The 11,608-nt window shown below is 35.9% G+C and overlaps 1 protein-coding gene across 1 annotated transcript; it reads left to right on the forward strand.

The window, feature by feature from the left end:
• The first annotated feature begins 209 nt into the window (after positions 1 to 209).
• LOC140522665 (olfactory receptor 2T29-like) lies at positions 210 to 1,181 on the forward strand. Its single transcript, XM_072637998.1, has one exon. The coding sequence runs from the start codon at positions 210 to 212 to the stop codon at positions 1,179 to 1,181; it is 972 nt and encodes a 323-aa protein (XP_072494099.1).
• Positions 1,182 to 11,608: the final 10,427 nt, after the last annotated feature.

Below are 11,608 nucleotides of genomic sequence, written 5' to 3' on the forward strand. Positions count from 1 at the left end.
TTCTATCCAAATAGATCTATCTAGATCATCTGTATCATGGATTGACGTGAATCGCTCCTATTAGCACAAATACATCTTTGCTCCTGTTGGAAAATCTATAGCATATCTCTTTTCTTCACTAATAGATGATCTATCGTTTATGTATATGGGACAGATTATAAAATCTTTTGTTGTTCTGGTTGGTTTTAATCTTCTCTAGGTGAGATGATATGAACCAAAGAATGAGGTTGGAGAATCAAACTTTTGGGACTGACTTCATCCTGTTGGGGCTCTTTACCCAAAGCAAATATTCTCCTTTCCTCTACTCACTGATATTCCTTATTTTTACAATAGCTCTGACTAGCAATGCCACTTTGGTTCTTTTGATTCAAAGTGATCCCCACCTCCACACTCCCATGTACTTCTTCATCAGTCAGCTTTCCCTCATGGACATGATGTATATCTCTGTTACTGTGCCCAAGATGCTGTTGGATCAGATAATTGGGATTCATAATATCTCAGCCTCATCCTGTGGACTCCAGATGTTCCTCTATGTAACTCTTATAGGAGCAGAGTTCTTCCTTTTGGCAGCGATGTCCTATGACAGGTATATGGCCATTTGTCACCCTCTCCGCTACTCCACCATCATGAACGACAGAATCTGCATCCTACTTGCAGTTGTGTGTTGGATCTTGGGCTCTGTTGATGGCTTCACTATCACCCCTATCACCATGAACTTTCCATTTTGTAAGTCCAGAGAGATCCAACACTTCTTCTGTGAGGTCCTTGCCTTGTTGAAACTCTCCTGCTCAGACACATCACTCTATGAGACTGTCATGTACCTGTGCTGTGTCCTTATGCTCCTCATCCCTCTCATAGTTATTTTAAGCTCGTACTCCCTTATTCTCCTCACAGTCTATAGGATGAATTCAGCTACGGGTCATAGGAAAGCATTTGTCACATGTTCCTCCCATATAGCTGTTGTTATTCTCTTTTATGGAGCTTCTGTCTATAACTACATGTTCCCTCCTTTGTATCATACTACTGAGAAGGATATGTTGGTGTCTGTCTTCTACAATATCCTAACACCTGTTATAAACCCTCTGATCTATAGTGTCAGAAATAAAGATATCACAGCAGCTTTGAAGAAAATGTTATGTTCAAAGGTGGTTTTAGCTAATTTTCAGAAGCAGAATACTTAAAACCACTTCATTTTTTTATTTATTATAGGATCATTTTATTCATGTTGCTCTGTCACAAACAGGAACTTTCTTCCCTACCCAGTCCTTCCAAATTAAATTCCTCTCCTTGAGAGTTTTTGCAATTTTTTGGGTTAATATATTCCCAGTTTAGTATAACAATCTTTGATATTTTTTTCAGATTATAAGGATTTGACTTCTCTACTCCCAACTTACTAACTAGGTTACCTTGAACAAATGACTGAGAGTCTCTGAGACATGGTTTACTTTTCTGTCCAATGCTGTATTAAAGAAATATTTATTAAATACCTAAAAGGTGAATGGAACCAACATGAATTTATCAAAAATTGCTTTTACTTAACTCACCTCAGAGTGTGCAGTCTTCAGGACTCTCTCTGAATCTGAAGGTACAGCATTAGCTGTGAGTATGATGCTGGTTAGCACCTATGCCAGTTGCTGCCTGCTGGTGATCGTCTGGGCTTCCAAAGTTATCACTCTGGGTTTATTTTTGCTTTTCAGGTTTTTTATTTAGTAAATTAGAGATTTGTTTTAAGTGTAGTGTGCTTTAACCCTTTCTACCTGATGTTGAATTAGTCACTGTATTTATTAATGGTTATTATCTAATGACTTGTAACCTCTTGGTTTGTTAAACCAATAAATAAAAAAAATAACTTATTACAATTCTTACCCTATAGACTTTTTGCCTTCTTCCAATCTAAGATAATAGTAATTTATTTCATAATCATTCTCAAGATAAGTGCCACATTTGAAGTGAGCATTTTGTGTAGGCTGTGATACACAAATAATTTCAAGCTGCCTAGTATAGGTTTTCTGTGGATATAAGTCACACATCCAATAAGTGTACTGTTGAGTATATGTCAAGACTGAGCTTCTCAAAAGACCTGTTGTGAATTTATTCATGAGGTCAGTTATACTGTGTCCCAAGACTTCAGCTCTAGAGTGAAGGAGAGTATTTGGTGTCATAAATATGGCCTAATAAGAGCAATTCCCTTCAGAGTGCACCACATTGATGAAGTATTGATACAAAAAGAATTCTCACAGAAAATCATGGCTGCCTGGCTTGTAGAGCTGAGTATCTAATGAGAAATCAGTGCACATTTAGCACTAGTAGAGACATCAGAGGCAGGTACCTTCTGTATCATCCTAATAGCTAGTCGATTGTGCCATGTCCTTCAATAAATTTTACTTGGATAAACAAGTTATGTGTTTGACTCTGCTTTTATTTTTAGCCTCTGAAAATTTCCCTTTGAACTCTTAAGAATTTATTATTATTATGTGATTGACAGCATATTTGAGTTTGGCAATGGAAATCCCTTCCTTGACCCTGATTTGCCCTTAGATTACACAGATTATTTTAATAAATTTTGCTATTGTTCACTTTTCAGTCATGCTAGTAGATCTCAGGTCAAGGTTATTAGACAGCTATTATCCTTAAAAGAAAGAAAACCTATTACTTCTCTATATAAACCATTACTTAGGAAATTTTGCATAACTAGGGCTGTCATACTAGAAAGAATCATATACTTACTTTAATTATATCCTTTTAGATATCATAAATATCGGAACTTCTTTCACATGAGCAGTATTGTCAAGGTGGATATCCTGGCTCCCTGAGGGTCCTGGTAGGCACTGAACTATTAACAGTCAAATGGACAGAGGATTGCTGATTATGTTAAAACTAATTTAGGAAAATTCCCTATCAGACATATACAGGCTCTCTTGTTGCTCAGGTTAGGTAACCTTAGGAACCTAAAAAAATATTCTGTGGCAAGTCCCTTATGGATACCTTGAATGCCTAGGTTGGATTCTCACAGTCCTCGGCAGAAAACAATCTACTATTGATTTAAATAAAATAGTCTTATGGACAAGCAGCAATGACAAATAGAAAATGCAGAATATTAGATTATTAAATGCATAATATTAGATTAGGAAACTCAAAAGCAAATTATATTTGACAGTGTTGTGATTAATTCAGTTATCAGAGGCTATGTGAAACACAACTTAAGTTAAAAAAATCAAGTGTCTCATTTTGGTTCTGTGAGAGGAAGTGAGAAGATGGATAGTAAGTGTCAGAGATCCATGGGAGGCTGGTTGGGGAAACCACAATTTAAGAGAATAGACAATCTTCACATAAACTCACTTCTGGAGAAAACTTGTAATATTTGCCATGGATCCAAAAAGGTTAGCTCACTATTGTTTTAAGAGAGCTATATGGCATAGAGTACTGTTTGGTTTCAGGAAGACCTAAATTCAAATCTGACTCAGTAAGCTGTGTCAGCCTGGCACAATCTCTTCATTCTGTTTGCCTAAACTTCTTTATTTGTAAACTGATCTGGAAAAGGAAATGCCAAACTACTCTAGTGTTTGGCAAGAAAACTCCAACTAGTGTTATGAAGGGTCAGTCACAACTGAAACGAATGAACAACAGCAGTAGTGAAAACTATTATATTAATACAATGATCCAAGATAACTCTGAAGGACTTATGATGAAAAATGTTATCCAATTCCAGAGACAAAACTGATGTTGTCTGAATACAAGTTGAAGCATAATTTTTATTTTCTTTAATTTTTTTTTGAGATTTTTTGGCAGTCTACATTTTCTTTCACATCATGACTTATGGATATATTTTACATGACTACATATGCATAGCCTATATCACAATGCTTTCCTTCTCTATGGTGGTGGTGGTGGTGGTTGTGTGGGGTGGATTGTCTGGAGAAAATCTGGAATTCAATGTTTTTTCTTTAAGTCTTTTAAAATTAACTAATTAATTTTGGACATCACTTCCACAAGATTTTGAGTTCCAAAATTTCCCACATATCTTCCCTCAATACCAAGATGGCAGGCTTTCTGAGTACCCCTTTCCTCAATCTGCCCTCTCTTCTGTCACCCTCACCCATTTCTTTTATTCCTTTCTCCTTCTCTTTTCGTGTAGAGCAAGATAGATTTCTATACCCCATTAACTTTATATCTTATTTCCAGTTGTATGTAAAAACAGTTTTGAACATTCTTTTTAAAACCTTTGAGTTCAAAGTTCTCTCCCTTCCTCTTTCCTCACCCACCCTCAGTTAGAAGGCAAGCTATTTGATATAGATTATGCATGTGTATTCATGCAAAATACTTCTGGAATAGTCATGTTGTGAAAGACTAACTATATTTCCCTACATCTTCTCCACCCCCTTTTATTCTGTTTTCTCCTTTCACCTTGTCCCTGCTCAAAAGTGTTTGCATCTGATTACCCCCACCTCAAGTCTGTCTTTCCTTCTATCATCTCCTCTCTTATCTCTTTACCCTCTACATTACTGTAGGGGAAGATGTGTTTCCATACCAAAATGAGTGTTTATGTCATTCCCTCCTTAAGCCAATTCCAATGAGTTTGTGATTCAGTTTTTCCCTTTCACCTCTCCCCTCTTCCCCTCCTCTGTAAAAGCTTTTTCTTGCTTCTTTCATGTGAGATTATTTACTCCATTCTACCACTCCCTTTCTCCTCCCAGTACAATCCTTTCTCACCCTTTAATTCTATTTTTAGATATCATCCTGTCATGCTCAACTCATCCAGTGCCCTCTGTGTGTGTGTGTGTGTGTGTGTGTGTGTGTGTGTGTATACATTTGTTCCTAGTAACTGTCTTGATACTGACAAAAGTCTCATGAGTTACATATGTCATTTCTTCATGGAAGAACATAAGCAGCTCAACTTTAATAAGTCCCTTATGACTTTTATTTCCTGTTTACCTTTTCATGATCCTCTTAAGTCTTGCATTTGAAAGTCAAATTTTCTACTCAATTCTGATCTTTTCATCAAGAATGCTTGAAAGTTCTCCATGTATTTGAAGGTCATTTCTCCCCTGAAGAATTTTACCTAATTTTGCTGGGTAGGTGATTTTTGATTTTAATTCTAACTCATTTGACTTTTGGAATATCATATTCCAAGCCTTCCAATTTTTTAATGTAGATGCTGCTAGATTTTGTGTTATTCTGACTGTATTTCTAAAGTACTCAGATTATTTTTTTTCTACCTCCTAGCAACATTTTCTCCTTGACCTGAGAACTCTGGAATTTAGCTAGAATATTCCTTGAGTTTTCCTTTTGTGATCTCTTTTGGTAGGTGATCAATGGTTCTTTCCATTTTCATTTTACCCTCCTATTTGAAAATATCAGGGCAGATTTTCCTGATAGTTTCTCTAAAGATGATGTCTTAGCTCTTGTTTTTATCATGGCTCTTAAGTAGTCCAATTATTTTAATATTATCTCTCTTGGATCTTTTTGTAGGTCAGCTGTTTTTCTAATGACATTCTTCACATTGTCTTCAATTTTTTTCATTCTTTTGGTTTTATTTTATCATTTTTGACTTCTTATTTTGTTCCATTCTAATTTTTAAGAAATTAGTTTCTTCAGTGAGCTTTTGGAACTAATTTTCCATTTATCCAATTCTGCTTCTTAAACAATTCTTCTCCTCATTGGCTTTTGGAACTCAAAGTTTTAAAAAACAAATGGTAAATACTCTTTTAACTTGTAACTGGTTAAAAATAAAATACTAATCAAATACCCCCAAAAAGTTTCTCTTTGTATGTGTTTGAGTGAGTTTTGACCTAAATTTTTGTTTTATCCATTTAAAAGTGTCAATAAACCTTCAATCAAAATGGAAAATGGTACCTTACAAAAAAGGGGAGCATTTCACTGATAAATTCAGCAAACATTTTGTTCAGGATTGCATTATGGTAATAGAAAATGAACTGATCATGATAATCAACGAAACATATTCATGTACTCCTAAAATTTCATGCATTAAGAATGATGAACATTTTAAAAATAAGATTGAGATTTTTCCTTTAAGAAGGGATTTTAAGGGCTCATCGATGACCTTTTTAATGTGAATCTGATGAAATTCTTAAAAATTATAATGGGAAATAGATTTTGATGTCAACACTAGCTCTTGGGTCTACATCCATATAAAATTCTCTGAATGTAGTCACTATGTATTATTAAATTGGGAACTGAATAATTTGACAACTTGCACCCAGGGTTCAGCTCAAGCAGCACATTTTTTGCAAGAGGCTTAATTTGAGCATCGCGTCTTCCAATGCCCACTCCTCTATAAGATCACTTTGTACAAAAATTAACAAATGTGACTAGCTTGAGCAGGTTCCTATGAGGTATACTTTGAAAGAGGTAAGTTGTCTTCTTTCTGCCATGGAAGAGATTCTAGAATTTTCCCAAGAGTGATGGATGTTAACTATAGGGGTGGTTATAGCACAACCACTGCCCTCATGGTGGAGATAGGAGCTGGCAGAGAGAGAAAAGAAAGAAGGGCTGGTGCCTTGGTCCAGCAGGACAGAAAAACAGAGAGCTATACAGGACCACAGCGTGTGGATCATCCAGTCATTTGTGAACTTTCCCCTACCAGAGAATACAGACAACTGATGAAACCACTTTTGTCTTTCTCTTACTTTTTCTGTCTGAGATGACAGTTTTATTTTTTTAAAGTTATTTCCTATATACATAAATCTTAAAATTGTATCCCATTATAGGGAAGATATGGTTAATTTTAACAGTTTTTTATTTGTGTGTCCTTAATTATGAACCAGGCGTACAAGAGGAAGAAATAGAGTTTGATTTTAGTATATAGAGATTTAGAAGGGATCTTGTTTCAAATCGTTGTCCAAAGATACCAGGCTTTTTAATGACTTGAGAGAGAATCAAAATGAGAGATAATTTTAGGGTTCTGATCTATTCATTTTGTCTTAATTCTATGGTGGGAGGACCAGCCAGAGAGGACCCATCTTTAGAGCATGCACAATATTTTCTTCCTGCTGACATTCATTTTACAGGCAGATGGAGCCTACTTCCAACATTGGCTGCTGGAGGGTTCCGTTGCCTCTTTACTTTAGAGTAGTTATGACTGTTTCCTGCTGGTTTATTATGAGGTCATAAAACATCTTGTAATTGTGTTCTGAATAGGAATTTTATATACAAAAGGCTCAAAGAAATTATTTTTTTGTCTTTTCCTTGAAACTTTCAAGTAGGGAAGAAGAAATGATGTGAGCGTTCTGGTGAAGGGCAGTGTCAGTAATAGCAACACTCTATCACCTGTCACTAGCTCTCTTATATTCTACTTTGACCATAGCTGAAAATCCATAGTATTGCTATTTCTCTTGTCTCTGTGTTTATCATTCCTAATTATAGGTGAATAAGTGTCAGAAATGTAACAGATTGGATTATGACACTGTGAGCTTCAAAATATCAGAAAAGCCATCCCAGGCACGTAGATCTGCTAGTAGAAGAAGCCAAGTCCAGTGAGGAGTTGTCTTTGAGGAGCAAACTGCTTGACCCTCTCTAGTAGTGAATCAACTTGGCAGTGAGACACCCTGTATTCAAGGAAAGGAGAGACGTCCATCAGCTATGATATCCCAAGAAGTGACCTTGATAGGAACTCATTGTAGGGATAAATGGACTTGCTGGGCCAAGGAGTATCTCGCTCACCCTGAATTTGGAGAGGGCGCACAGAAATTTTTAGCAATCAGTTCAAATTGGAGTTCATTCTCTTCTGTGACTAAGTAGGTTTGTAGGGAAGAGAACACAACTCAGTCCAGGGGGGAATGTTGTACTTGAGTCCTTGATATTCTTTCTCTGCAAATATTCTATTGTAAAATCTAATTGATGTTAATCAATTTATATTTGTGTTATACTATTAAATTATATCATCATATAATTAAGTTATATAATTATATAACATATAATAATATATTATATATTGCATGTAATATACAATATAATATTATTATATATTGTAATAATAAAATGTATTAAATTTTAATTTTGATTGACAGTAAGGGAACACACCAGATGGCAACTCATTAGTGATAGTAGTAGACAAACTCATACATCAGGGTTACCTCTATGACTCTGATAGAGAAAAGTAGTAGTAGCCCTTTGGTGAAACAGCCTGCTCATCCAAGTCATAGTTGGGAGAATGAGCACGGAGACTGATATATACTTCCCAAAGGCAGAACTAAACTGGGAACAGGGTTTCTCCTGTGCCCCTCAGAAAACAGTCAGATAGTACAATGTATAGAATATTGGGCCTGAGGTAAGGAGACTTGAATTCAAATTTAGCCTCAAACACTTACTAAGCAATGTGATACTGGAGAAGAAGTCACTTAACTTCTGGTGCCTCAGTTTCCTCAGTTGTAAAATGGAGACAATAAAATCATAGTTTTTGTGAGGATAAAATGAGACAACATTTGTAAAGCCAACTAACTGCCTGATATACAGTAGATGTTTAATAAAGTCTTATTTTCTTCCTTTGTTTCCTTCCTCAGACAAAAGTCATTCAGAGGGCAATTTTGCTGTTTTGGAGAACATGAGGCTTTTAACTAACTTGGCCTCATTCACTCAGTTTTCCCTACCCTTCCACATATGCAATATCATCTTGTAAAAGATGTAGTGTGGTACATTCAGAATCACAAGCAAAGAATCATAGAATTTGTATAGTTGGAAGGCACTTCAGAGGCCCACTTAGTCCAATTTATATGTCCCAAATAGTCTATAGTATACAATCATCCAATTTCTATTTGAAGACCTCCAATGAATCATTCTGTATACTAAGGGATGAGCCCCAATTCTAAATGCCAAGATGGTCATTTGGTGAACCATTGATCTTGTATTCCTAAGTCTCAAAAGTGAAAAAAAAATGATGGATCTATAGACAGATAGAGGAACTATCTAAATGTTCTATCTTGCTTCCCTAAACCAGTTTGCAGGAAAGATTTTCTCCTCTATCACCAATGTCCAAGGTGTTTCTATAACAATAATAAAAATTTAAAAATTACCATAAAGTTAATGAAAACCTGACTCCTGGCTCCCAGTTACTTCTGCTATCTTGCCATCTTGCCAGATTCTGTTTCTCTTTGGGTAGGACCCCCAGAAACTATGCTCTCATTCACCCGGGTAGTTCCTTTATTCAGTTTTAAAACTTTGATACTGGGCCTAATGTTTCTTGATTGATTATTGATTGATTCTCTAGCGTACTCTATATAACCAGACCCAGAATAAGTTTTGTATCCCATCTAGTTGCTTTCTCAGGGCACCTTGCCATTTGCCACCACAAGAATCATTATCTTCTAAAACCTCCCCTTTTCCTTCTGCTTTCTTCTTCTTTCTTGGGGCACAGTAGTCAAATAAATACTCCCATTGCTTCTTTTTTTTTTGAAGAGCCATAATTTATTGAGAGTATATCCTCTCCCAACTCCACACAAGGTATCCAGCCCTCCCCAGCCCCCCTCCTCATGTCCAACTCATTGGTCACTTCTGATGTTTGCAGATCTTCTTTGCCATTTTCAAGAAGGTAGATGAAGGAAGGGGGGGATGAATGCTTCTCGATAAGCCCCATCAGTCTACTCTAACTTTCTTCTTCAAAGTTGGTGAAATGATCAGGCAATTCAAGTTTCTCATACCGTTCCTTCACTTTAGCAACCTTCTCTGGATCTTTCTGTCCATTATTCTCCTCCAACGTCTTTTCTTGCTCAGATTATGCAAACTGAAGGCACTTCACCACTAGCCAGCTGCATTTGTTATCCTGGATGTCAGTACCAATCTTGCCAGTCACACTGGGGTCACCAAAAAGGTCAAGGTAATCATCTTGAATTTGAAAAAATTCCCCCATCTCCAGAAGGATGCTCTTGGCATTGGTGTGTTCTTTCTCCCCATCTATTCCTGCCATGTACATAGCAGTGGCAAATAGTAAGTAGAAGGAGTAGAAAGTATTTAGATGGATCACCTGGACAGTATAATTGTTTCAGACACTTGGATGAGCCAGAAGAGCAAAGTTCTTCAATACCATATTCTCAGCATCAACCCTGGGACTTGGTTGTTATTTTACATTTTCTGATTTTTCTTTAAATATAGCTAGAAAGGAGAGAAGCCTCACCAATTTTCGTATTTAATTCTTCTAAGTCTTAATTTCATTTAAAAAATTTCTTTGTTCTCCTGCAATACCAGCTTTCCCATTGATAAGAAAAAATGAGTGTATGTTCCAAGTAAGTTCTCAGTTTTCCATGTTGCTTCTCTCTCCCCAACTCCTGGGAATTTGATTCCATTTTTCTCTGCATTTGAAGTGGGAAATAGTATTATAACTCTACCTTCAATGGAAATTTTTCTGAACATTCCAAATTTGCATTACAGAAAATCAACCTTTAGCTTATTTATTTCCATGAAAGAGACTAGAAAGTAAGTAGCACAAAGCTTAGTGGTTTCATAATTCTGAGTGTGGAAATAGTCAAATTCCTGAAACTTTTTTTAAAGGGATAATATGTGGGACGATAGGTTTATTACTGCACTGTGGGGAGAACTGTCAACTGCTCCCACCATTTTGGAAAGTAATTTGGAACTATGCTATTAAACTGTGTATACCTTTTGGCCATCCAATTATGATACTAGATTTACATCTCAAAGAAATCAAAAGAAATGAACCCATACATACAAGAATAATTTTAGCAGCTCTTTTTTGCAGTGGCAAAAAAATGGAAAGTGAAAGGAAATCCACTGCTTGGTGAGTGGTTCAATTAAATTTATGGTATATTAATTTGACCGAATATTATTATGCTGCAAGAAATGATGGAGATAATTTTAGAAAGAAACAACTATGAAGATTTAAATGAACTGATGCCAACTGGAATGAGCAGAATTTAGAGAAAAATGTACCCAGAAGCAGCAATGTTGTAAAGATAGTCAATCTTAAAAGACATAGTAAATTGGATCAGTACAATAATCCACCACAATTCAAATGACTTGAGATGAAAAATGCAATCCATCTCCAGAATTGATGAGATTGGAAGGCAGTTTGAAGAAGATTTTCTCTTTCTTTTCCTTGTTTTGTTCCTTCCTTCCTTTCTTCCTTCCTTCTTTTATTCCTCATTCTTGTTCTTGTACTTGCTGTCATGACTACTGTGGAAATTTGTTTGATGTGAATTTATACATTAAGTGGAACTGAAAATAATGATACCTGAATAAAAAGGAAAGTTTTCTGATATTTTAGCTAAGATTTGAGGAAAACCAGAAGGTATGGGTGAGGAAGGAAATTCCAAAAATGGAGGTAGTCAGTCCAAATATATGCAATTAGGAGATAGTATGTTCAATTTAAAGAACAGTAAGGAGGACAGAATCACTAAATTATAGAGTCTGTGGATTAAAATAAGGTCTAAGAAGACTTGGAAGGTAGGAAAGGATTAGGTTATGAAGGACATTAAGAGACAAAAGAAAGATTTTGTATTTAATCCTGGAAGTAATAAAGAATCTATTGAATGTGAGATAATAAAGTCAGTCCTGTACTTAATGAAGATCACTTTCATAGCTGAATGGACTATGAATCATGTTGCAAGAAACTTGAGGCAGGAAGTTAACCAGAAGTCTA

Source organism: Notamacropus eugenii, chromosome 2 (assembly GCF_028372415.1).
Source record: "Notamacropus eugenii isolate mMacEug1 chromosome 2, mMacEug1.pri_v2, whole genome shotgun sequence".
Classification (NCBI taxonomy): Eukaryota; Metazoa; Chordata; class Mammalia; order Diprotodontia; family Macropodidae; genus Notamacropus; species Notamacropus eugenii.